A 27,121-nucleotide genomic window follows, 5' to 3' on the forward strand; every position below is an offset into this window, starting at 1 on the left:
CCACCTCTCATCTCTGCATAGATTATTATTTAAAATCAGGTAGCAGTGACCACGGACAGAGAGGATGCCTAAGACACCTCCTTTAGGCTCTTGTGGCTGGAGTGATGCTCTAGAGATTCAGTCCCTTATTCTCTCTTAGGGACTGACCCTGGCCTTAGAGATTCTAAGAACCTTATAGTAGCTTGCAACCTATAGGACCGCCTTGGGAAACAACGGACTTTCTTTGATGCAACAGTTTCCGCAGTACACATCACTTACTGTCACTCCCTGACTACAACTGCTCAGGAAGAGGGGTGAGCACGTGTGGGCCGACTCCTCAGAGCCTGGGAACTGCAATTCTAGGCAGCAGGGGCCTTGTCCATCTGCCCACCTGGACATCAGAATGACCAGAAGTGAAGGCGGGGTCCCTCATCGCTGGGCAGGCAGGGCAGGGAAATGCTCTCTGGCTCTTGGATGGACCACGTGACAGGCAGCGGCTGGTTCAGTGGCCAAGTTGATTGTGAGATCTGGGCGTGGGCTGGAGTCCTGGAGGTGGGGTGGGTGAGGTCGCCTTCCTCCAGCCCCCAGGGAAAACACGGTCAGAGCGGGGCTTCTGGCTGGCTGCCTGTGGTGGAGAGGAGGCCCCAGACTGCCCCTGAGTATGACAAGCTGTGAAATAAAATTCATCTTTTATGGCAAGGCAAGAAAAATTTAAACATAAGAATTCTTCTCTGCCATTTGGCTTCCTCTCTCCTCCCCCAGTTTCAGCCTGGTTAAATCCGAGTCACCACACCATAGATGTCAGCCACCGCCCTTTTGGACTCCTTTTCCCTATTCTAACTACCTAATACCCCATGCCCGAGGAGCGGCGGCTGCGCAGGTCAGGAGGGGCGGCAGTGAGGAGATACCCCTCGTCCAAGGTAAGGAGCAGCGGCTGCACTTTGCTGGAGCAGCCGTGAAGAGATACCCCATTTCCAAGGTAAGAGAAACCCCAGTAAGACGGTAGGTGTTGCAAGAGGGCATCAGAGGGCAGACACTGAAGCCATAATTACAGAAAACTAGTCAATATAATCACACTAGGACCACGGCCTTGTCTAACTCAATGAAACTAAGCCATGCCCTGTGGGGTCACCCAAGACGGGCGGGTCATGGTGGAGAGGTCTGACAGAATGTGGTCCACTGGAGAAGGGAATGGCAAACCACTTCAGTATTCTTGCCTTGAGAACCCCATGAACAGTATGAAAAGGCAAAATGATAGGATACTGAAAGAGGAACTCCCCAGGTCGGTAGGTGCCCAATATGCTACTGGAGATCAGTGGAGAAATAACTTCAGGAAGAATGAAGGGATGGAGCCAAAGCAAAAACAATACCCAGCTGTGGATGTGACTAGTGATAGAAGCAAGGTCCGATGCTGTAACGAGCAATATTGCATAGGAACCTGGAATGTCAGGTCCATGAATCAAGGCAAATTGGAAGTGGTCAAACAGAAGATGGCAAGAGTGAACGCCGACATTCTAGGAATCAGCGAACTAAAATGGACTGGAATGGGTGAATGTAACTCAGATGACTATTATATCTACTACTGTGGGCAGGAATCCCTCAGAAGAAATGGAGTGGCCATCATGGTCAACAAAAGAGTCCGAAATGCAGTACTTGGATGCAATCTCAAAAACGACAGAATGATCTCTGTTCGTTTCCAAAGCAAACCATTCAACATCACAGTAATCCAAGTCTATGCCCCAACCAGTAACACTGAAGAAGCTGAAGTTGAATGGTTCTATGAAGACCTACAAGACCTTTTAGAACTAACACCCAAAAAAGATGTCCTTTTCATTATAGGGGACTGGAATGCAAAAGTAGGAAGTCAAGAAACACCTGGAGTAACAGGCAAATTTGGCCTTGGAATACGGAATGAAGCAGGGCAAAGGCTAATAGAGTTTTGCCAAGAGAACGCACTGGTCATAGCAAACACCCTCTTCCAACAACACAAAAGAAGATTCTACACATGGACATCACCAGATGGTCAACACCGAAATCAGACTGATTATATTCTTTGCAGCCAAAGATGGAGAAGCTCTATACAGTCAGCAAAAACAAGACCGGGAGCTGACTGTGGCTCAGATCATGAACTACTTATTACCAAATTCAGACTTCAATTAAAGAAAGTAGGGAAAACCACTAGACCATTCAGGTATGACCTAAATCAAATCCCTTATGATTATACAGTGGAAGTGAGAAATAGATTTAAGGGCCTAGATCTGATAGATAAGAGTGCCTGATGAACTATGGACTGAGGTTAGTGACATTGTACAAGAGACAGGGATCAAGACCATCCCCATGGAAAAGAAATGCAAAAAAGCAAAATGGCTGTCTGGGGAGGCCTTACAAATGGCTGTGAAAAGAAGAGAAGCGAAAAGCAAAGGAGAAAAGGAAAGATATAAGCATCTGAATGCAGAGTTCCAAAGAATGGCAAGAAGAGATAAGAAAGCCTTCCTCAGCGATCAATGCAAAGAAATAGAGGAAAACAACAGAATGGGAAAGACTAGAGATCTCTTCAAGAAAATTAGAGATACCAAGGGAACATTTCATGCAAAGATGGGCTTGATAAAGGACAGAAATGGTATGGACCTAACAGAAGCAGAAGATATTAAGAAGAGATGGCAAGAATACACAGAAGAACTGTACAAAAAAAAGATCTTCACGACCCAGATAATCACGATGGTGTGATCACTCACCTAGAGTCAGACATCCTGGAATGTGAAGTCAAGTGGGCCTTAGAAAGCATCACTATGAACAAATCTAGTGGAGGTGATGGAATTCCAGTTGAGCTATTTCAAATCCTGAAAGATGATGCTGTGAAAGTGCTGCACTCAATATGCCAGCAAATTTGGAAAACTCAGCAGTGGCCACAGGACTGGAAAAGGTCAGTTTTCATTCCAATCCCAAAGAAAGGCAATGCCAAGAATGCTCAAACTACCACACAATTGCATTCATCTCACACGCTAGTAAAGGAATGCTCAAAATTCTCCAAGCCAGGCTTCAGCAATGCGTGAACTGTGAACGTCCAGATGTTCAAGCTGGTTTTAGAAAAGGCAGAGGAACCAGAGATCAAATTTCCAACATCTGCTGGATCGTGGAAAAAGCAAGAGAGTTCCAGAAAAACATCTATTTCTGCTTTATTGAGTATGCCAAAGCCTTTGACTGTGTGGATCACAATAAACTGTGGAAAATTCTGAAAGAGATGGGAATACCAGACCACCTGATCTGCCTCTTGAGAAATTTGTATGCAGGTCAGGAGGCAACAGTTAGAACTGGACATGGAACAACAGACTGGTTCCAAATAGGAAAAGGAGTACATCAAGGCTGTATATTGTCACCCTGCTTATTTAACTTATATGCAGAGTACATCCTGAGAAACGCTGGACTGGAAGAAGCACAAGCTGGAATCAAGATTGCTGGGAGAAATATCAATAACCTCAGATATGCAGATGCCACCACCCTTATGGCAGAAAGTGAAGAGGAACTCAAAAGCCTCTTGATGAAAGTGAAAGAGGAGAGTGAAAAAGTTGGCTTAAAATTCAACATTCAGAAAACTAAGATCATGGCATCTGGTCCCATCACTTCATGGGAAATAGATGTGGAAACAGTGTCAGACTTTATTTTTCTGGGCTCCAAAATGACTGCAGATGGTGATTGCAGCCATGAAATTAAAAGACGCTTACTCCTTGGAAGGAAAGTTATGACCAACCTAGATAGCATATTCAAAAGCAGAGACATTATTTTGCCAACAAAGGTCCATCTAGTCAAGGCTATGGTTTTTCCAGTGGTCATGTATGGATGTGAGAGTTGGACTGTGAAGAAAGCTGACCACCGAAGAATTGATGCTTTTGAACTGTGGTGTTGGAGAAGACTCTTGAGAGTCCCTTGGACTGCAAGGAGATCCAACCAGTCCATCCTAAAGGAGATCAGTCTTGGGTATTCTTCAAGATCCAACCAGTCCATTCTAAAGGAGATCAGTCCTGAGTGTTCTTTGGAAGGAATGATGCTAAAGTTGAAACTCCAGTACTTTGGCCACCTCATGCGAAGAGTTGACTCATTGGAAAAGACTCTGATGCTGGGAGGGATTGGGGGCATGAGGAAAAGGGGACGACAGAGGATGAGATGGCTGGATGGCATCACCGACTCGATGGACGTGAATTTGAGTGAACTCCGGGAGTTGGTGATGGACAGGGAGGCCTGGCGTGCTGCAATTCATGGGGTCGCAAAGAGTCGAACACAACTGAGCAACTGAACTGAACTGAACTGAACTCCTCCCACTGCACTGTGTATCTGTATTATGCATCAAACCAGACTTCTATCAGCAGGAACACCGGCTCAACCAGTCACGTACTCATAGCATCAACAAGACAATTCCTTAAAACACGGCATTCCTTCTTGGTCTTATAAGGGGTCACATGACCCACCAAGATGGCACTTAGATCTGGATGATGTAAACCGGTCAATAATATGTCATTTAATGTACAGCCCTCTGTCTCAAAAAACTTAAACTGTGTCTTGACTTCTGATGGGTGGAATAGTCCTCAGAGCTTTCTGAGACGCTCTTTCCAGGTTATAATCCTAACATTTGGCTCAAATAAAGTCTTCCAATTCTTTCTTAGATAGATGAATTTTTGTTGACACCAGGGAGGCAGACTGACCTTCCTAGCTCTGACTCTAAGCCCAAGGCTTACATTCACTCCTGGTCCTCTCTGGGTTCCCCAAGGCTGGGGCATTCATGCTGCTACTAAGTTACTCCCTTTCCCAAGCTGGAGTGCTGCTGGGTTCAGCCCAGAGGGAAGAAGGATCGTGGGGAAACCATGCATCTCTCCTACCCAAAGGGAACCTTGGGACCTGAGGGCTTTATTCTGAGTATCCTCAAAGGCTGGGCCTTGGACCAACCAGGGAGTGGGTGTTACACAAGGAATAGTCTGCCTCCATCCACAGGGAAAAACCTCCAGTAGTGGGAATGGCTGTCTCAGCAGACAGGGGGCTCCTTGTCCCCAGAGGCTGACAGCCTAGGTGTCTGGGGGCAGAGAGAAAGGGGGAACCCCTGTCCTGACTGGAGAGAGATCGCTCAGACCCTTCTGCTCAGACATACTCAAATCTCAGGGAGAATTTCCTGAGCCTTGTGATTGCTTTCTAAGGGAACTTATGAATTTTTAAAGGATCAAAGTTTTGTGACAGGCCCTCCAGCGAGGGAGCCTGTCATTCCATGAAGCATATGTCAATATCCTCAAGTCATGGCTGCAGAGCCCTTTGGGGTTGGGGGGTGGGGATAGTGGCAGGAGGTTGCAGAGCACCCATACTGTCCTTGAAAAGGGCATTTTGGCAGTTGTCCAGCCCATATAAACATCAGGTTCTGATGTAAACTGTCTCTCACAGCGTCCAGCGTCTCTCCAACTTTCCCCAAAACATCTGAGTGGTTTCAGAAACTACCCTTGTGATGCCTGACCCAGCCTCAACTTCCTCCAGAGACTGAGTGGGCTGGTGAGTAAACAGCAGCTTTCCCCGGCCTGCCTTCCAGCGGGTAATTCCAACAGCCTCCAGGCTGCCTGGACTGTGTGTCCCGGGGCCATGGCAGACTTAGCATCTGCCCATACTCCTTTTCCAAGGCTGCTTGTTTGCTGACTTGAGTCTGAGAGCCCCAAGGAGAGCAGGACACCGCAGCCCCAAGTCAGGCCACTCGATCTCTACTGTGAAACGCAAAACTCCTGAAGTCCAGATTGAACAACAAAATGTTCTTTGTTTTCCAGCAGAATGGGAGAGACCAGGGAGCTTTTTGACATCCATAGGAGCACAAACACCCAAATCGCCTTTTGGGCTTCTCAGGTGGCTCAGTGGTAAAGAATCCACCTGCTAAGGCCAGAGCTGTAGGAAATGAAGGTTCAGTCCCTGGGTGGGGAAGATCCCCTGGAGGAGGAAATGGCAACCCACTTCAGTAGTCTTGCCCGGAGAATCCCATAGACAGAGGAGCCTGGTGGGGTCGCACCTTGTGGGGTCCATGGGATCGCAAAGACCCGGACGCGACTGAGCACAATCACCCAGTCTCTATCACGGGAGCTGAGCGGCTGGAGCCAGAGGCTGGGCCTGGGACCATCAGGATCTGTGTACCTAGCAGATCTGGGAAGGATGCATCTTCGTGACCCAGGACAGAGCACATGGTGCCCACAGAGCAGGCAAGAACCCAAGAAGGGCCTACAGTTCCCCTTCTCCATTTAGCAAGGAAGCCGCCTCGGTGAAGCAGAGCAGGCCTTTCTCCAGGCAGCAGCTGGTGGGCAGGGCCTCCATCTGGGCAAGGGCACCATGGCTGCTGAGAATCTTCAGGTAGCTGGGTCCCGGAGGCCTCTTGCTTCGGGAACAGTGACATGCGCTGGGCCCTGGGCCCACTGTGGAGCAGGCTATAGAACACTGACAGACTGGCAAGACCAGGAGGGCCCCAGTGGCCCAGGCAGGGCTGGAGGCCAGACTGGGGACTCACGTCCGCACAGAGTGCAGCGCTGTGGCTGCAGCCAAAACGGGGCAGGCAGACAACAACCCATTTCTTGACTTCCCTTCTGATTCAGGAGAAACAAACAGAGGCATTGGCTCCATGCCCAAAGGGCCACTCACAGTAACTAGGGGTGGCTCGCACAGTAGTGAGGCCTGGAGGGCATCACTCCTGAGGCCAGGGTGATGGAGAAAGTGGGGTCTGGGGGGATGCGCCTCGTGGCCTCAGCCTCTGCTTGGTGTGTGTGTTTGACACCCAGGACTCTGGGCATCTTCTTGGCAGCAGCAGAAGGCAAGGGGCCCAGGCCCTCCTGGTCATTCAGATCTAGCCCCTTGTCTGTCTCTGCCGCACAGGCCCGGGCTCCCCAAGGTCCGGGTTGGGAGGCGCTGAGTGGGGATACAAGTATAGAACATCGGGACCTCCCATATTGACAGGCTGGGTCCACCACTGGATGCTGGAACCTCAGTTCAGGCCAGACGGGCTTCTGCCACCGGTGTGGTGCCACCAGGGCCACCGTGGCCTTCCAGAGGCACCCAGCTGCCCTCTCAGCCCCAGTCCAGCCCTCATTTATCAGAGACAGTCGTGGGCAAGGGGTCCTCCTTCCCTTCTTCCTCCACCGAGAACATAACATCCCCACAGCTGCCCAGCGGTGGCTCCGTCTCCTGCTCTGGGTAGTGGGAGGCATAGTCCGTCTCCAGCTCCTCCTCGAGCTCAGGCCCGGCTGGCCCCACTGGGCCTTGGCCCTCAGGCACCTCGGCTTTCACAGTCCCCACAATCACGGTGTCAGCTTTCATGATGTAGATGTTCTCTGCAAGGCAAAAGGGTGGGGGAGGTGAGGAGACCAGGGCCCCAGCTGTACAGAAGCCAGGAGGCAGAGGAGGGTCCCCATCCCAGCTCTGCCACTCCTGCTGTGTGGCCTCAGGGAGAATGCACAGCCACTCTGATCCACAATAAACCCTGCTGACTTCACAGGTGTCTTGGGCTTCAAAGGAGATAAAACAGCTAGCAGTTGCCTGCAGAGGGGTTAAGGACTGGAGGTGCTCCTGATTTTCTTGACATTTCTGCAGGGATGGGGCAGGAAAGGAGAGGACAGGGTTAGGAGAGAAAGCAAGAAGTGGGGGGAAATCAGGGAACAACGATGTTGATATCAAGAGCGCCACTGAACACTGGCAGAGCTTAGCCTTGCCGGATGCCGCCTTGGATGTTTTCCACACATTAGCTTCCGAATCTTTGCATCACTTCCACAAGGTAGATGGCCGATTATTATACGATCCCCATTTACAGATGGAGCTCAGGGATGTTAAATGACCTGCCCAAGGTCACCAGGTAGTCAGTAGAAATCCCCAAAGAAACTCCACCCTGCCAGCTTCCCTTTCAGCACCTCTTCACATGCCTAAAGCAGAAATCTGGGGATTGCGGGGGCAGGAGGAGGGGAAGCGGGCAGTGGCAACACATCCTGATTTTCCTGAGATGCTACCAGTTTTCAAAGTTCTGCGTCCCAGGAACCTCTTCAGTCCAGCCTAACCCAGACCACATCCTACAGAAACCTCAACCCTGTTAATAATTGCCAAGAGCCTGAGATCTGGACAGCTTTGCAGGGGCCCGTATATCTTGGTGTTTATTGCTTATTGCTGTGTGCCTGCCTTGCAAACAGGAGGGCTGCCTGTGTGAATTGCATGGATGAATAACCAGCCCAGCCTGTTAGTGGCATTATCCGTGCCCCCCCACCCACTGACCTCCTGCTTCCAGGGCTTTGGAGTCTCAGGGGAGCTAAGTAAGCTGCCAAAGAAGCTGGGAAGTAGGGAGCCTGGCTTTCACCCAGATCAGCTAACTGCAAACTCCAGTAGCCCAGTTTCTGATGGCCTTGAGCTCAGGGCAGGGTGCCAGCTCCCAGCCCCTCAGCCCTAGAACTCTCTCTGGAGTCTGAATGGGGAAGCTATCAAGAGAGAACTTGAGAGCTAGGGTGGGGTTCAGGATGCCTGCCTTGCTGGGGAACCCAGTTACACCCCTCTGATTCAGGAGCCCCCCAAAGATTCTTGGGGCCCCTGCACCCTCAACCCCATTGCATAATCCAGTTTTTCTGTTTTGGTCTTTGATACCTCTAGGAGAGAGAGAAGGTTACAAGAATGAAACAAGCTGTAGGCTGGGAGCCCCCTACCCCCCAAAAGAGAGAGAATGGCCTCAAGTCACACACCCTCCACTAAAGCCTGCAGAACCTGACCAGAAAGGCTGGCAAAAGATAGAAGCCAGTGATAGTGAGGTGAGGGAGAACACAGAAGAAACCAGGCAGAGCCAGAGATGAGAGAGACAGACAGACAGACATAGAGGAGGAGGGGTGTGAATGAAGCGGGGTGTGTTTGTCCAGGTAGAAGCAGCCAAAGCTGGGGGGCCAGGCTGTCACCCCCTCACGTTCGTCGGGTCCTGATTCCCTGGGCTCTGTCTACCGACCGCCACAGGGCTGCCTGCGGGAGAGGGTCTTCCAGAAGCTGCTTGGATTTCCTGCCCCATTCAGGGTTCCAGCATCCAAGGAAGTTGTGTTGGTTGGGGGTGAGGGGGTGGTGGTGGTGAAGGTGAAGGGACAGGGTTCCCTGTGCCTGGTGCCCAGGGGTAGAGGGGTAACCAGAGTGTGGTCCCCTTAGGACTGGACCAGGGGTTACTCCTCTCAGGAGATGTCAGAAGAACAGAGGGCTCACCATCTCTTGAATGTTCCAGGAAGACCTCCTCCAAGCTTACAGACCAGGCTTATAGACCAGGCTGCCCATGGCCCAGCCCTGCTGGGAGCCTGGTACCTCCCTCTACCCACCCCTGCCAAACACTCCCAGAGCCCCAGCCCTGTGGCTCCAGGCACAGTGCTCAGCAAGGACTCAAACATTCAAACTAGGACTTCTTAGGAAATTTGCAAAAGAATGTCTTCAGCAGTATTTCCCAAAATCCATCCTTTTCCAATAAAACTTGCTGCTGCTGCTGCTAAATCGCTTCAACCGTGTCCAACTCTGTGCGACACCATAGACGGCAGCCCACCAGGCTCCCCTGTCCCTGGGATTCTCCAGGCAAGAACACCGGAGTGGGTTGCCATTTCCTTCTCCAATGCATGAAAGTGAAAAGTGAAAGTGAAGTTGCTCAGTCGTGTCCAACCCTCAGCGACCCCATGGACTGCAGCCTTCCAGGCTCCTCCATCCATGGGATTTTCCAGGCAAGAGTACTGGAGTGGGGTGCCATTGCCTTCTCCGAATAAAATTTGCTGAAAGCTGCAATTCCAAAAGTTTCAGTTTGGTGCTAACGGTTCTGCCCTCAGAGTTCCATCCACCAACCCCTGCTACAGAAATTTGTAGGATGATCACAAATGCCTCTTCGGAATGATCTCAGTGATGGTTAACCCTCCAGAGAAGATAGAGATGGAGCCCATTAAGACCCTGCCTCTCGGGGAGCTTAAAGCCAGGTGGGGCGGGGAGGAAGCTGCAAACACAGTCACACTGCTGGGAGCTGAGGACACAAGGTGGAGAGGCCTGGGTTCTGGGGGTACCCAGAGGGTGTCTCCTAGACAGGAGAATGGAGAGGGCGGGGAAGGCTTCCTGGAGAGGAGGCAAATACGCAAGGTCCTGGGACATCAGGAATTTATTCAAGACTTCCCCTGGTGGTCCAGCGATTAAGACTCCTCACTTACCCTGCAAAGGGCATGGGTTCGATCCCTGAAAGGGGACCTAAGATCCCACAGGCTAAGTGCTGCAGCCAAAGAAGAAAAGAATTGACTAGATTCAAGGAGGTGGAGTTGACTATTTCATGTGAGGAAGAAGCTCCCATGGAGAAGCTCAGATGTGAGAGAGGGCTCCAAAAATTAGAAAACTGCCACTGAGAAGGGGGAGCAGACCTGCAGGGTTGGGAGGCAGGAGAGCCTGGTGGGGAGGAGAAGCAGCAGCCTGGAATTCACACTGCAGGGAGCAGGGACTCCCTGGAGGGCTTCAAGCAGGGGTATAATATGGCAAGTATGCATTTTGGTAGAAGCGCTCTTGATGCACCAGGGTGAGGGGAGGAGGAGGAAGAAGACTTGAGAGTGGAAGGTTCGCCTTGGCTGGAGGGAGGCTGCAGTTCGGGGCACCAGGGAAATCACTTCTTCCTCCTGAACCGATGTTTCTCCAATTGTAAAACGGAGGGACTGACTCGAGCCTCAGAAGGAGAGGTGACCAGCGCGCAGTGCCCAAATGTGAACGCATCAGCCAAGAGGCAGCTCTTGGCTGATGTCTCTCTTGACATCTCCCTCCAACCGTCTTAGAGGCCCTGTGCTGGGGGCTGGATGGTGTTTACTTCCCCTCTAATAAGAGCAGGCACCAGGCAAAGGGAGCCCCGCAGCCACCAGGGCAACTTTGTGAGCATCGTTTCACAAATTCCCACAATGACCCCGGGAAGTCAGAAGTATTGACTACTCTTAGTTTGGTGGTGGTGGTTTAGTCGCTAAGTCATATCTGAATGTTGCAACCCCATGGGCTGTAGCCCGCCAGGCTCCTCTAGTTTACAGAAATTTAAATTGGGATGAAGAGGCGAAGCAAGCTGTAGATACCCCTGAGAATGGCTTAACTCCTTCATGAAAAGCATCTCCTACTTATAAAAGCCGGTGGGGGAGCCCCTGCCTCTTCCTTGCTGAGCTTTCCATCCCCAGGGTCTCTGGTCCCTCGTTAGGGGCTCAGGGTCCATCTCCCACTGCCCCCTGAGCACTCCAGGACCCCCCAAACAGGCCGACTCACCAATCCTGTTGTTGGTATGCTCCATGGTCCCTCGGGGCTCAGGTAGGTCTGTGGGGGACGGGGGGCTGCTGACTGGGCTGGCCTCCAGCAGCCGCAGGCTCTCCAGGCAGGTCTCCATGGCCGGGCGGCTCAGTAAGCCCTGCTCCTCATTGCCTGGGTCTGCCACTGATACACTCTTGGTCAGCTGCAGTGGGCAGAGGAAATGGTGCTGAGGCAGGATACCCCAACCTCCCCCAGTCTCTGCGCTGGGGAATGCATTTCTTCATCTCCATAGACCCCCAGCGAGTCTCCCTCTCTGCTTTAAAGCCACCATGTGCTCACCCTGGGCTTCTCAGCATGAATGACCTGATGTTCCTGCATATGGGACCCTGTGAAGGCACATCGTTTTTAACTGGCACTAAATAAGGATAGTGGAGCATCGCATACAATGCTTACCTTGTATGTGGCCCTCAACACGTGCTAATCATTAACAACCACTCTGCGTGAGTGCATGCTAAGTCGCTTCAGTCATGTCTGACTCTGCGGCCCTAAGGACTGTAGCCCCCCAGGCTCTTCTATCCATAGGATTCTCCAGGCAAGAATACTGGAATGAGTTGCCAAGCCCTCCTCCAGGGGATCTTCCTGACCTAGGGATGGAACCCGAGTCTCTTATGTCTCCTGCATTGACAGGTGGTTCTTTACCACTAGTGCCCCCTGGGAAGCCTAACTAGTCTACAAGGCGGTTAATATCTCCCCATTTTACAGATCAGGAAACTGAGGCACAGAAGAGTCAAGTAACTTGCTCAGGGTTAGTTAGTAAGTGTCCGGCCAATACTGGAACCCCAGTGTCTCCCTTTGGAATCCATACATGTTTTCTCAGTCTACAAGTGTCAGCTCTAGGCCCACCCCAACTCCCCTGCTCCTGGGACAGCAGTCTTTTATGATCACAGTAATGTACTAAAAACAGATATGTTTCAGGAAAATGTTGGTTTCAGTTTTGACCTTTCCATAAGTGCCAAGGAGAAGTGGTCTCATGAAATGTTCTAATGTAAATACCATTTACCTTCAAGCTTCAAAAGGGAATGAGTTTGAATAATTCCAAAAATATAGTTACATAATCCTTCATATTCTTTTAAAATAATTTGATGTCTAAAAGATGGTAGTCTTAAAGGAGTTACTATTTATGCACTGGTCCATGTGGCCAAAATATATTTGATTATCTTTGCTGTTGTTATTGTTCAGTTGCTCAGTTTGTGACCCCATGGACTGCAGCCACGCCAGGCTTCCCTGTCCTTCATCATGTCCCGGAGCTTGCTCAAATTCATGTCTATTGAATCGGTGATGTCATCCAATCATCTCACCCTCTGTTGTCCCCTTCTCCTCCTGCCTTCAATCTTTCCCAGCATCAGGAGCTTTTCTAATGAGTCGGCTCTTTGCATCAGGAGGCCAAAGTATTGGAGCTTCAGCGTCAGTCCTTCCAATGAATATTCAAGATTGATTTTCTTTAGGATGGACTAGTTTGATCTCCTTGCAGTCCAAGGGACTCTCAAGAGTCTTCTCCAACACCACAGCTCAAAAGCATAAATTCTTTAGTGATTAGCCTTCTTTATGGCCCAACTCTCCCATTCATACATGACTACTGGAAAAACCATAGCTTTGAGTAGAGGGACCTTTGTCGGCAAAGTAATGTCTCTGCTTTTTAATATGCTATCTAGGTTTGTCATAGCCTTTCTTCCAAGAAGCAAGCGTCTTTTAATTTCATGGCTGCAGCCACCATCTACAGTGATTCTGGAGCCTAAGAAAATAAAGTCTGTCACTGTTTCCATTGTTTCCCCATCTATTTGCCATGAAGTGATGGGACCGGATGCCATGATCTTAGTTTTCTGAATGTTGAGTTTTAAGTCAACTTTTTCACTCTCCTCTTTCATCTTCATCAAGAGGCTCTTCAGTTTTTCTTCACTTTCTGCTATAAGGGTGCTGTCATCTGCATATCTGGAGTTATTGATATTTCTCTCGGCAATCTTGATTCCTGCTTGTGCTTCATCCAGCCCAGCGTTTCACATGATGTACTCTGCACATTAAGTTAAATAAGCAGGGTGACAATATACAGCCTTGATGTACTCCTTTCCCAATTTGGAACCAGTCCGTTGTTCCATGTCCGGTTCTAATTGTTGCTTCTTGACCTGCATAACGTTTCTCAAGAGACAAGTAAGGTGGTCTGGTATTCCCATCTTTAAGAATTTTCCAGTTTGTTGTGATCCTCACAGTCAAAGGCTTTGGCATAGTCAATAAAGCAGAAGTAGATGGTTTTCAGGAATTCTCTTGCTTTTTCTATGATCCAATGGATGTTGGCAATTTGATCTCTGGTTTCTCTGCCTTTTCTAAATCCAATGGAAGTTCTTGGTTCACGTACTGTTGAAATCTAGCTTGGAGAATTTTGAGCATTACTTTGTTACCGTGTGAGATGAGTACAATTGTGTGGTAGTTTGAACATTCTTTGGCATTGCCTTTCTTTGGGATTGGAATGAAAATTGACCTTTTCCAATCCTGTGGCCACTGCTGAGTTTTCCAAATTTGCTGGCATATTTAAATGGAGCACTTTAACAGCATCATCTTTTAGGATTTGAAACAGCTCAACTGGAATCCCATCACCTCCACTAGCTTTGTTCGTATCTTACAAATCATTAAATACCTTTTTCATGAAACTTCTTGATATCGTAACAGCAACTCATCTGACCCAAGCATGTCTGAATGTGATCTCTCATGATTTGAAATTGAACCTGTATTGTGGTTCCATCTATTATGTTTAAAAATAGAGAATGGAGGCTTCCCTGGTGACATGGTAAAGAATCCACCTGCCAACGCAGGGGACACAGGTTCAATCCCTGGTCTGGGAATATTCCACATGCCACAGAGCAACTAAGTCCAGGCACCACAACTACTTAAGCCTGCGTGCTCTGGAGCCTGTGCTCAGAAACAAGAGAAGCCACTGCAATGAGAAGCCCGTGCACCACAGCTAGAGAGGAGCCCTTGCTCCCTGCAACTCGAAAAAGCCCATACATAGCAACAAAGACCCAGCGCAGCCAAATAAACAAATAAAACTTAAAAAATACTATTTAAAAAAAAGAAAGGAATGGAAGAACTAATAAGTGTGCGGGGGAAGTGGGCACACCATACATATCTGAGACCTGGTCATATGGTATGTTTCGTCCTGCCCCCTCTCAGCTGTGGAAAGCAGGGCCGCTCCTCTCCCCACGCCCCCTCACTGGTCCCTGCGCTGCCCCTGAGAGGCCAGCACAGAGTAGGGCCCAAGCGAAGCCTGGCGAGGACCTGGTGCACACGGCCCAGGCAGGATGCCCGCAGGCTTGGTGGTAACATGTGCAAAGCCCCCAGCCCAGCGCCTGGCACAGCAAGAGCGTCATAAAAGGCGGGTGAAGATGGCCTTGCTAGGAGGCAGCTCAGGGTAACAGCCCAGAGCACCGGCTTTGGAGTCACGCACACCAGCCCTCAAATCCCAGCTGATCTATTTTCCAACTGCGGAATCACCTTTCCTGTCTGGGCCTCTGTTTCCTCTCCTATACAACAGGACAACAGTACCAACCTCAGTGTGTTGCCAGGACAAACGGGAACAACTTGGAGAAAGCCAGAAGCTTAGCTCGCGGGAAGTGCTCCCTGCATGCACATGTGCTCAGTCACGTCTGACTCTTTACAACCCCATGAAGCGTAGCCCGCCAGGCTCCTCTGTCCATGGGATTCTCCAGGCACGAGTACTAGAGTAGGTTGCCATTTCCTCCTCAAGGGGATCTTCCCGACCCAGGGATCAAACCTGCATCTCTTGCATTGCAGGCGAATTCTTTACCACTCCGCCACCTGGGAGCACCAAGTGCTCCATACACGCTAGCTAAAGTTTCAAAAGTTTGTGCTACTGACTTGACATCCCAGCTTTGAGACTCACAGAGGATTGAAGGACAAAGGGGAAAATGAACCCAACCTTCTCTCAGACCACACCTGGCACCCAAATGGTCAAAATCAGACCTGCTGTCTGGCAGGCCCTTCTGGAAGTCCCCGGCGGGATGAGCCAGGAGCCGAGGCTGCCATGGGGGTGGAGCTGCACATCCCCGGCCAGGGCCTGGCTGAGGCCCCACCGCGCTCAGAGCTCCCTGCGTGGGGCAGCCCCAGCCTGAACTTGCAGGGGAACCTGCACCTGGGCCGTGGGAGGGAAAGGACCCACCCAGTCACTGTCAGAACCAGCAGCTCTGATGGAGGAGGAGTCACATGTAGGGGCACAAAGCTGGGGTGGGGGCAAGGGAGAGGCTACTTACTATCGGGTTCCTCCCCGGCTTGGAATCTGCAAGGAGAAAAAGAGCAGTCACTTCACCAAGGGGCATCTGGCAGCTGCCTGGCCCTGCCCCACCCCACTGCAGGCAAGTGCCCCCTCCACTGCCCCCAGGGTGGAAGTTGGTCCTTCCTCAGACCTCACTCTGGAGAACAGTGGATGGGTTTCAGGCCCGGGGCACAGGGCCTCACTTCCCAGGGGCAGCCAGAGAACAGGGCAGTCATCTCTCTCCCAGATACAAAGCCCCTCAGCACACCGGACCCCTCCCCATCCACCCATTCCCACACATGCACAGGAGTGGTTCAAGACCAGTGTGCACCCAGCTGGAGCCGAAGAGGCTCTGGCAGGGTCAGAAGCTGGTCTGTGGCTGTTGCCATCGCCTGGTGGCCTCCAGGGGCAGAAGAGGCCAGAGCCCCCTGGAGCAACATGTGAAACTCAACCCACACAGGAGGACCTCATGGTGATAGAGAGAGGGTGGAGGGTCCTGAGGATCCTTTCTGAGCCCCCGAGTCAGGCATGCTTAAAGCCAGATGGCCACAGAGCCCTTTAGGCTCCAGCCAGCGTGAATTCAGCCTTCTATCACGTGTGCCTGAAACAGTCCACGTGACCAGTCTCACTGGTCATCACACTTCCGATAGCGTGGGCTCGGGCCACAGTGATCCTCAGGGGACAACCTTCAACTTCTCACTCTAAACTCCACCCTCCTCTGCAACTTTTCTCTCGATTTAAACAGGGCGTCAGGTCACAGCCAAGTATATGTTGACCCTTAACCACAACCAGATGTCCAAATGGAAAAGCTAGAGATGGTACCCAGAGACGTGTTTACACCGGGGTGCATCACCTCCCAGGCGCTGAGTCCTCTGGGAGCGCACGGCCCCTTATACTCCCAAGGGGACCACCTACAGGGTCTTAACTTTTGTTGCCTTTAGGAGTGGACACCTGACCAGAGAACTCGCATATAAAGAGGCTAGCCAGCTGAGTCACCTCAGGAACTCTGTCTGACCTCAGCTGCTCTGGAGAACCAGCCTTCTCAAATCCTAGCGGAAATGCACACTGGGGGCCAGCCAGCCATGATAAAACAACACGATGGGCGATTTGAACCTGCTGTGTAGACACCAGGTCACTTTGGGGGACAATCTTCCATGTCCATTTTAAATGACTGTCCGCAGGCAAAGTGTCTAAAGGGGAAATGGATCAGAATCATGGTCAAAAGAACGCATGTGTAAAATGACACAATGGTTGATTACTGAGTTAACAAATCTGGGAACTGCTATTCCCAGCAGGGCAGTCACCTTAGGAGGCTCGTGGCTCTCTCCCACAAGGCAGCCACTGTCCAGTGCCCGAGCCAGCATTTTGAGAAATGTTGTCCGGCCTGAGGCACATTCTTTTAAATGAAGTCAGAGAAGCCAAATCTTTATCCTTTGAGAGTGATGTCTGAGTTCTGCAAACAGCCAACTGTCATTTGGCAGAGAGTCATTGAGGGGAGAAAGTATGTGACAAAGTAAAAAGACAGAATAAACAAAATTGGTAAGACACAGTCCTGGAGAGGATGTGGGTAAACAGGAACACAGCTGCTCATGCCCTGTGAACTGGTTCCCTCTTTCTCAAGAACCATCTGGCAGTAAAAACTTCACACACTTTGACTTAGTAATCCCTCTTTGGGGACACACCCTCAGGAAATAACTTGAAGGAAAGTAACCAGGCTGTGCACAGCAGTGGAGCCTATAATAAGCAAAAAACTGAAAATGAGCCAGATGCCAAACAAGGAAGCAGCTTAGTAGTCCTGCATCGGAGGCCTGCCTAGCCGCGCAACCCCAACACAGTCCTTCACCTCTCCTGGTCTTAGTTCTCTCGTTTGGAAAAGGGGCAAGATCATGCCCCTTCAGAGGGTTTTTATGAAGATTAAATGACATCTCAGAAGAGAAGGTGCCCAGGAAGCAATCATGTTGAGAGCATATTCTCTCTCTCTTATGTTTTTGAGTTTCTGTAGGCTTTATTGGGATAAGTTAACAAAAATCAAGATTCCATCAACCATCATTTCTTAACGTATAAACTCAGCAGAGACTCTGGTCCATATATTAAAGTGTGAAAATATTAGTCGCTCAGTCATGTCCGACTCTTTGTGACTATACAGCCCAGTCCACCAGGCTCCTCTGTCCATGGAATTCTGCAGGCAAGAATATGGAGTGGGTCGACATTCCCTTCTCTAGGGGATCTTCCCGACCCAGGGATGGAACCCAGGTCTCCCGCATTGCAGGCAGGTTCTTTACCATCTTAGCCCCCTGGTCCATATATGTGTACATACAAAACATAACACATTTTAACATAAACAGAGTCCCCCTAGAACATTTTGCCAGTTAACAGAAAGTCAATTTTCCCTTTCCCCACATGTCTTCAAAATTGAGGCCCCACTGTTTACTTCTCGGTGGAACTAGTCCCTTGTGGCTAGGAACACTGGAGTTCTATCCTGTCTACTAAACCAAAAAATAATTGTTTTCAAATTTTAATTTGAGAGCACATGCTCTTGATATGTTGTGATGAAAATGGCACTGAACTCATATGGTCTTCCTCCTCCAAACCCTTGACTTCAATCTAATCAGGACAAAAACACTAGACCAATTCCAACAGAGGATCATCCTATAACTTAACTGACCAGCACTCCTCAAAACTGCCGCGGTCATCAAAAGCTAGGGAGGCCAGAAACTGTCAGAGGCCAGGGGAGCCTAAGGCACAAATGCAAAGCAGTGTCCTGGGCGGGATCCTGGAGCAGCAGAAGCATGCTAGCAGAGCCAAGAAGATCAGAGCAGAGTATGGGCTGCAGATAACAGCAGTGTATCGGTATTGCTTTTATTGCGACAAATGTACTGCTGTGGAATAAGATGTTTATAATAGAGGAAATTGGGTGTGGGCTATATTTCCACTAACATCTCAAATTTTCTGTAAGTCTAAAACTTTTCTTTAAAATGAAGTCTGTTTAGCTTTTTTAAATTACAACATTAAAAAGGGAAGGAGAAAAACAAAAAGGAAGGTGGCTAGACTGCTCCCTAGCACCAAGGGAGCCCCAGGATATTCCTGTGGCTTGACACTCCACACCAAAAAGAAAACCAGCTTTCAATGCTGTCTCTCAGAAACCAGCATAAAATAATGTCAAGGTGAAAAGGCAGAATCCAGATGGTATCAACCTCGGCCTACAGCCGTGTTACAACCTGCCTGTGTGCTTTAATAAAGACCTAGAATGAACGGTGCCAGCTGCAGAGGTCAGATTTCGTAAGGGCTTTTTCCCTCAAAAATTTTGCTTCAGTTCCCTGTCTTCATTCACTGGTAACCTTGCTTTTTTGGAATAAGCGCAATCTTCTCACAAATGTGTCCAGCGTCCCAGGACACAAATCCAAGGACAAACTGGGCATCGGCGGCCCCCTTCGTCCCCATAGAGAAGTGCTTGGCTTCCCAGAGCTGCTCTGAGGGCTGCTCAAGCCAAGCATGTGGGTTCTGACAAGTTATCCATCCTTTCCATCCCTGTTGCTCTCTGCTGTCAGTTCCATCCCCTGTCTGGCCTGGGGTTCTGGCTGCTGTGGGAAGTGGAACAGACCCAAGGAAGGAATTTGGCAACAGGCGGCCTTAGATTCCAGTCCAGGAAGGGGCAGGGAATTATTACAAGCTGAGCTGGGAACATGGTAATGGAGTGCTCCAGGGAACTCCCTGGCGGTCCAGTGGTTGGGACTCAGCACTCTGACTGCCAAGGGCTGGGGTTTGATCTTTGGTAACTAAGATCCCACAGACCGCATGGCCCAGCCAAAAAAAAGGGGAAAAAAAAAATTTTTTTTCCTTCAATTAAAAAATAAATTTAAAAAAAAAAAAACAGATTTTAAAAAGATATGAGCCCCAAACACAGAAAGATGGAATCAAAAAGACACAGGAGCCAGCTTGAAGGGGCCCTCACTGGCCTCACTCGGGACAATTTAAACATCAAATTAAGTAACAACAACAGCAGAGTAAGAAAGGAATCACACATCCAGACAGACAAACATACAGAAACAGAGGAAAGGCTGATGATGCACTGGTTATTCACAGAGCCTCAAAGTACCTCCCCTCCCCTTAGCAATGACCACAGAGGAAAGAGGACTGCATGGTGGAGAAGGCTGGCAGACACCACGCTCATCCAGGGCTTGCGGTGAACATGCAGGGGAAGGGACAAAGGGAAACCTGGCAGGAGTGAGGATGGGGTGGATACCTCACTCCAGAGTCAGGCAAACCCGGGCTGAGGGGCAGCCACAGAATCACTGGTGCAATCTTCCAAAATGGCAAGGTCGTGACCAGGAGGGAGAAACTCAGACTAGAGGGGACAAAGACATGGTGGCCAAATGCAACAGGAGAGGCTGGACTGCCTCAAGGTATTGTTATCAACGTACAAAGAAACCAGACTGGGGTCTGAGCCCTAGCTGGTGGAGATACAGCAAAGCGAATTCTCTGATGTTGATGATTTCGCTGCGGCTGTATGAAATACACACTCAGGTATTCAGGGGTAAAAACGCATGAAGTCAGTAACTTACTCTCAAATAGTTCAGGAAAAATACATTCACCGTACCTTTCTCTATGTTTGAAGTTGTTTCAAAACAAAGCAATGTTTCCAACTTAAAACTGCCTGAAGTAACAGATAAAGTAATGATGACAGTGTCTTTTTAAATGAAGGGTTAAAAGACTTTCAGCCAGTGTTTTTCAACCAGTAGAGACGTTTCCCCTCCAGGGCACATGTGACAGTACCTGGAGACACTTCTGGCTGCCACAGATGGGAGGTGCTGCTAGTATCTGGTGGATCTACAGACCAGGACTGCCTGGCATCCTGTAACACACAAGACAATCCCCACAGCAAAGAAAGATCCCGGGCAGGTGTCAACAGTGCCAGGGTACCCTTTATGCAAAAATCTAGCCAGCACCACCAACAAAATCCTGGTCGGTCGTACTGCTCATTAACCAAGTGGCCTTAGACAAGCTTCTTCATCTTCCCGTGCCTCAGCTTTCTTATCTGATAAATGGGTATAACAGGCCTCTGGGAGGAATAAGATGAGAACACACATGTACTTATGGAGATGCCTGCTCCCGAGGACACACACCACCAAGTCAAATCCACCTGTCCAGATCACTGCTAACCACACCTGGGCTCCCTGAGCCCTGGAGTTTTGAGACCAGGGGGACTGAGGCCAGATTATTCCCACTCTGCTTGAGCTGGTCAGAAAGCTTGGGAGGGCCACTTGCCGGACCCAGCACAGGGCCACTAGGAAGTGCAGGGCGGATACACAAAGGAGCGGACAAGTGCAGAAAGACTCCTGCACCCCTCCAGCTCCCACTGTACCCACCCTGCTCAGTCCACCACATTTTGCACCCTTCGTCACCTCCTTCCCTGGGAACCAGACCCCCAAGGACCCATCGGAAGCCAGCGCACCAGAAATGGCACAAAACAGGGTGGACACCACTGAGCCCCAGGCTCAGTTTCTGGTAGGTCTGACTTTTTAAGAGAAGGTGCTTTTTGTCTTTTCTCTCTCTCTCTGTCTCTCTTTTTTTTTTTTTTTTTGTATGTGTGTGACAAAACTGCTATCATGGAGGTTTGAAGAAAAAAATAAACTGACAGCAATGGAAACTCTAATACTAGAAAAATGTCAAGAAAGCAAACGCGGGTTTCAATGAGACACTGAGCCTGACAGCTCATGGAAAAAAGCTTGAAACTGTCAAAACACAAAAAGCCCCCTTGCGAAGAGAACACAAGCACCTGCTTGTGAAACTCACCAAACCCAAAACACGCCTCATGCACTGTGTTCAGGGGCCCAAGTCAGAAGCCAGGCTACAGCAAAGCTTTCCGTGGGGCCTGGGGATGTGGGGGGTGAGGAGGTCTGAGTTGACCGCTGGATGTCAGGCTGGGCACTGGGTGGTGGACAACCCATGGCAAGGGGTGGGGTGGGGAGGAAGAGGGTAAAGGACTGAGACCTCTGCCAATGAGGCCTGCCGGCTCCAGGACCAGTTCCTGAGTCTGGCTATGGCAACTACAGACAGCGTGGCCCTGGGTCTCGTCTCTTCATTACGAAACGAAGAGCATCACCCATTTCCCGTGGGGCTTCTGGGTCTGTGAGACGGTCATAGGACACTGCCTTGAAATCAGAAAGGAAGCTCTAACGGTTTGTGTTTGCGCCTTCCCCTGTGGTCAGGGCCCATGCACAGCAGGTGCTTAATCAATGCTTGTGGCATGTTGAGGAGGACCTTGTCCTGCCTTGAAAGATGCAACCCAGGGGAGAAGAGATACTTGGCACATGATGGCTGGGGTCGCCCCTCCCGCCCCCTGCCAGGTGAGAGCTGAGTCTGCTGCCTGGAATGGGTGGGGCACGGAAGGCTGCCTGGAAGAGGTGGTCTGGAGGCTGGCCAGGGATCAGAGAGAAGAGTTCAGATCAACCGAGAACTCAGGAAGGCCTGTCAACCGAGAACTCAGGAAGGCCTGGACTCTTGGTGAGAAAAAAGGCCCCAGACACAGGGGAGCTGTCAGCAAACAGCAGCCACGATCTGCAAATGCTGACTGCGCGCAGGCTCTGCACACAGCGCTCAACAGGCACCGCCACAATGGACCCACACACCCACTCTCTGAATTAGACCCCACCTCCCAGGCAGCGCTAGTGCTAAAGAACTCAGCTGCCAATGCAGGAGACAGAAGAGACATGGGTTCGATCCCTGGGTCAGGAAGACCTCCTGGAGGGAGGGTATGGCAATCCACTCCAGCATTCTTTCCTGGAGAAGCCCATGGACAGAGGAGCCTGGCAGTTCATAGGATCACAAAGAGTCGGACACGACTGAGTGACTTGGTACAGATGAGGAAACTGAGACACAGAGGAATTAAGTAATTCACCCAAAGTCATGTAGCTCATAGCACAGAATCAGGACTCTAGCCCTGTTAGCCTGCTCCCCCTACCCCAACCCCTACACCCTGGGCACCAGCAGGAGGGAAAGGGCGGGGGAAATGACAAGGAGGCTGGGAAGGAGGGACAGAGAGGAGAGAGGAAGGGAAGGCCTCTCCTGAGGGCATGGCCAAGGAGAGAACGAAGGACAAGGTGAGTTTTTGAAGCTTTGGGCCCAGACCGCATCTGACGCTGAAGGGAACATGTCACAGTTTCCACCCACATTATATTCCCATCACATACGAGGTTGCACAGAAAGGAGGAGCAGCTTGTGGGAACCCCCCCACACAGAGGGAGCCCCAAGGGAGTTCTGGCCCAGCATGCAGAGCTGCGATGTAGCCGCGCACAGCCCTTTTGGACCCCTGGACACTCACCCACAGGCTCCAGCGTGGGCCGGAAGGTCTGGACTGGGTAGCACAGATGCAGCTCTGAAATGACAGCAGCAGGAGGACTGGGGTGCCAGCCTCAGAGGGTCTCAGCAGGCAGGACGGGAAAAGGACCCAGGCCAGGCTAGCACAGGGCACCCTGCCCTCCCAGGGCCCCAAGGATACAGGCACTTACTCTGTCCAATCCACTTCCTGCAGGCCCTCCGGTGGCACAGGACGAAGGAGCTGAAGCTGATGACCACCACCAGCATCAGAATCACCCAGAAGAGCACAGGTCCTGGAACACAGAGGTGCCCTGCGTTCGCACCCTGACATCCTGGCAGGGAGCCGGGGCCCTACGGCAACCACACAGCACAGCCCTCACCCCGGACTGCTTCCTCCTTCTGGACACAGACTCCACTGTTGCTACAGGACCTGGTCCCTCCCCAAGCCAGAAGAGAAACCCAGATCCTATCTGTAGCTATCTGGTCCAGCCCTCACCCCCCTGTCCTTTCTTGCCTGGCTCTGAGAAGCCCATGGGGGAGCTAAAGAGTTGAAGGATGCACAAACCCTTGCTAGTGGGGGAGAAATGGAGAGGTCAAGGAGGCAGAATGAAGAGGGAATTGAGGTCCAGTAGGATGACATCAGGGGACTGGGAAGGAAGGCATGTGTGAGGCCCAGTCCCGGGCGGCTGGCAGGCAAAGCAACCGAGAGGGTGAAGTTAGGAGTCTGGCACAACTCCCAGCCCCTCCTCTAGACCGGAAACTCCACGAGGGCAGGAACGTCTACTCCGCACATAAGCACGCTCAGCAAGTGCTCCTTGAATGAGGAGTCAACAGCCCTATGCCATGGGCACCATGACCATCTCCATTTTACAATGGAGGGAAGCTGATGTTTGCAAAGATTAACAGGCCCAAGGTCACCCAGAGGGTAGGAATCATAGCTCAGGCCAGGCCAGCACAACTCCAGAGCCCACGCTGTTAACCACTATCTGGATGTATTTCATTATCTCTTGCCTCTTTTTTTTTTTTTTTTTTTTGCCCCTTTGTCACTTATGAAAATCAACATATAGTTATTATTTTTTAAAATCCATGTTTAGGTGCTAAAAAAGTAGCATGTACCCAATAGCTTCCCTGGTGGCTCAGTGGTAAAGAATCCACCTGCCAATGCAGGAGACACTGATTCTGTCCCTGGGTCAGGGAAGATCCTCTGGAGAAGGAAATGGCTACCCACTCCAGGATTCTTGCCTGCTAAGAATGACTTAGCGAACGAACAGTAACAACACGTACCAGATAAGTGCTTCTCAGACATTCCTGTGCCTATGAATCTCCTGGGGACCATGTTAAAATGCAGAGTCTGATTCAGTTGGCTGGGGGAGGCTTGTAATTTACTTTTTTAACAAGTTGCTAAACTGCCAATTCCAGGACCTCGCGGAGGGCTGCTGGCTGAGAACTACCGCCGCCTAGTGTCCAACACTAGAACTGCAAGTCCTTAAAATCGCATGCCGGGAGCCGGTAACGCCCATGTATATCACTCTCTGCTTACTGCCCTTTGCGGTATACGCTGTTACAACGTTAAAAGGTGAGTAAGCTGAAGCTCAAAGGAAGTAAGAAACTAGTCAAGATCATGAGGTAGTGGTGGTTTAGTCACTCAGTCGTGTCCGACTCTTGTGGCCCCATGGACTGTATGTAGCCCGCCAGGCTCTTCTGTCCATGGAATTTTCCAGGCAAGAATACTGGAGTGGGTTGCCATTTCCTTTTCCAGGGCATCTTCCTGACCCAAGGATTGAACCCGCATCTCCAGCACTGCAGGCGGATTCTTTACCACTGAGCCACCAGGGAAGCCCAGTCAAGGTCATGAGATTAGTCGCCAAATATTTCATGAGTAGCAATTACGGGCCGTGGAGAAGAAGCTGAGAATAAAATCCCTGCTCAGAAGAATCAAGGAATAATCTGTAGCAAGTGACAGAGCCACAGCTCCAGATCAAGAAGCCAAAAACCGGGGGTCAACTTTGTTCCCAGGACTTCCCAACCCCCACTCTTCCCCCCACCAAGTGATGCTGTTGCCCAGTGAGAAGCCTCCCTCCTTGTGGTCCCCAGGGAGGAAGGCCCTGCTTCGTGGGGGTGATCATTACCTGAAACCAGAGCCGGCTTTCCCGTGGAGGAGAAGGAGATGGGAGCACTGGTTGAGCCTGGGGTGTCCTCCCAGGCGTGGGTGACACCCCCTCCATGCTCCTTACCAGTCAAGGAGTCAGCCAGGGAGACCAAGGAGGGGGTGGGGCTGCAGAGAGAGAGGCCAGAGGTAAGATGGACGGCTGAGATGGAAACAGAGGTCTGAGACCCCAGCTCCTCTGCCAACAGTGTCCGCCAGGCACTTCGAGGGCAGGGCCTGGGTTTCTAGGCCTTCTGGCCTTCCACGGTGCCAGCACAGACATAGACTCACATTCTCCAAAATGACCTGCGGGCTTGGCCTAAAGATCCAGCCCAAGCCCCACTGCCATCCCTGGCCGGCTGCCCCCGCCCCCAGGCAGGGCCGGTGGAGAGAGGGGCCCAAGGAGTCACCTGGCAGGCGCCTCATGGTCCTCTGGGCTGGTGCTGCAGTCAGGAGGGCTCCCTAGTGGAACTGGCTCATAGGTGGTGGCTGTCTCAGCCATACCTGCAGGGAGTGGGTTAGAAACAGTGGCAAGGATGGTTACCAAAGGGAAAAGCGGGGAGGGAGGGATAAACTAGGAAATGGGATTAACAGATATACACACTATTATATATAAAAGAGATAAATAACAGGGACCTATTGTATAGCAAGGAGCTATATTCAATATCTTGTAAATCAACCATACTTCAAATTTTTAAATTAAATTAAAAAAAAAAAATCAGTGCCAAAGAGCCTGACACATCAGGACTGGTGACTTCCAGGGAGGCAGCACCGTGGGGCCGGAAGGACACAACAGCCGGGCAGACCCAAGTCTGTGTCCTGGCTGTCTCCTTGCTTCCTCCCTCTCTGCTCCCTTCCCTCCATGCAACAACTCTTTACTGAGCACCTGCTGCGTGCTGGGAATTGGGACAGAGCTGTGAGAAAAACAGAAAAGATTTGCACCCCTGGGGGCCAATCAGCTGGTGGGGTTCATAGACTCGGTGTCACATGAAGGCAGGTGGGGTCCCTGTAATGGCAGGCTCGATCTCGTCTCACTAGGGAGGCTTCCCTGAGGAGGGAGGTGCTAGGATGTGAGTGGGAGCGGGAGTTTCTAAGCAGAGGAAACAAAAGGTGGGGAAGCCCCGGAGATGGGAGGGAGGAGATGGAGTCATCAAAGAAGCAGAAATGACCCCAGTGCCCATCGGATGGTAAAATGTAGTATCTCTGAATGCTGGAATACTGTATGGCAATAAAAGAAATGAAGTACTAACACAGCTGGGAGCTTCCCTGGTAGCTCAGACGGTGAAGAATCTGCCTGCAATGCAGGAGACCCAGGTTCGATCTCTGGGTCGGGAAGATCCCCTGGAGAAGAGAGTGACTACCCACTCCAGTATTCTTCCCTAGAGAATCCCATGGACAGAGGAGTCTGGCAAGCTACAGTCCATGGGGTGGCAAAGAGTCGGACACCACGGAGTGACTAAGCTTGTTAATACAGCTACAACATGGATGAACTTCAAAAGCTCAGTGAAAGAAGCCAGACACAGAATAATACATCTTATGGAAATATCCCCAAAAGCTTAATCTAGAGTAACAGAAAGTAATTTCCAGGCCAGAATACTAGAGTGGGTTGCCATTCCTTTTTACAGGGGATCTTCCTGACCCAGGGATCGAACCCACATCTCTCAAGCTTCCTGCATTGGCAGGCGGGTTTTTTACCACTAGCACCACCTGGGTAGCTATGAGTATTTGTGTACAAGCCTTTGCAAAACCGTAATTTCACTTCACTTGAGGACCTAGGAAGGGGAAGGCTGCGTCACTGTGCTGACAGAATGCCTTTGAGGACCAGTTCAAGCACAGTCACTTCTGATCTGACCCAGCCACCCCTTCTCACAGACAGAGAGAACCACAGAGCCCGAGCTCAAACCAGAAATCAGGGCTCCCGAGTCCCAGCCTGGAGCACTTTTCATGGGACCGCACTGCCTCCTACTGGGGACTGAGCATTTTCTTACAAGTTTATGATTAACTACTTTACTAGGGTAGAAGGAAATGGCCCACATTTGAAGTAGGTCCAGCCTGGCTACTAGCCCTCTCTGCTCCCATGTTCCTGGAGGGGGGTGCGGGGGCACCCCTTC

At 50.7% G+C, this 27,121-nt stretch overlaps 1 protein-coding gene across 1 annotated transcript in view; it reads right to left on the reverse strand.

Moving 5' to 3' along the window:
• Nucleotides 1-7,068: 7,068 nt before the first annotated feature.
• TNFRSF8 (TNF receptor superfamily member 8) overlaps nt 7,069-27,121 on the reverse strand; it is a 35,496-nt gene continuing 15,443 nt past the window's right edge. Inside the window, exons 6-12 of the mRNA XM_055583780.1 lie at nt 25,421-25,514; nt 24,994-25,139; nt 23,056-23,157; nt 22,869-22,922; nt 15,546-15,571; nt 11,245-11,428; nt 7,069-7,313 (exon numbers count right to left, since the gene is read on the reverse strand). Of these exons, the coding sequence (XP_055439755.1) occupies nt 7,069-7,313; nt 11,245-11,428; nt 15,546-15,571; nt 22,869-22,922; nt 23,056-23,157; nt 24,994-25,139; nt 25,421-25,514 (851 nt within the window). The remainder of the gene's footprint in view (nt 7,314-11,244; nt 11,429-15,545; nt 15,572-22,868; nt 22,923-23,055; nt 23,158-24,993; nt 25,140-25,420; nt 25,515-27,121) is intronic.

This window comes from Bubalus kerabau, chromosome 5 (assembly GCF_029407905.1).
Source record: "Bubalus kerabau isolate K-KA32 ecotype Philippines breed swamp buffalo chromosome 5, PCC_UOA_SB_1v2, whole genome shotgun sequence".
NCBI classification, from domain to species: domain Eukaryota; kingdom Metazoa; phylum Chordata; class Mammalia; order Artiodactyla; family Bovidae; genus Bubalus; species Bubalus kerabau.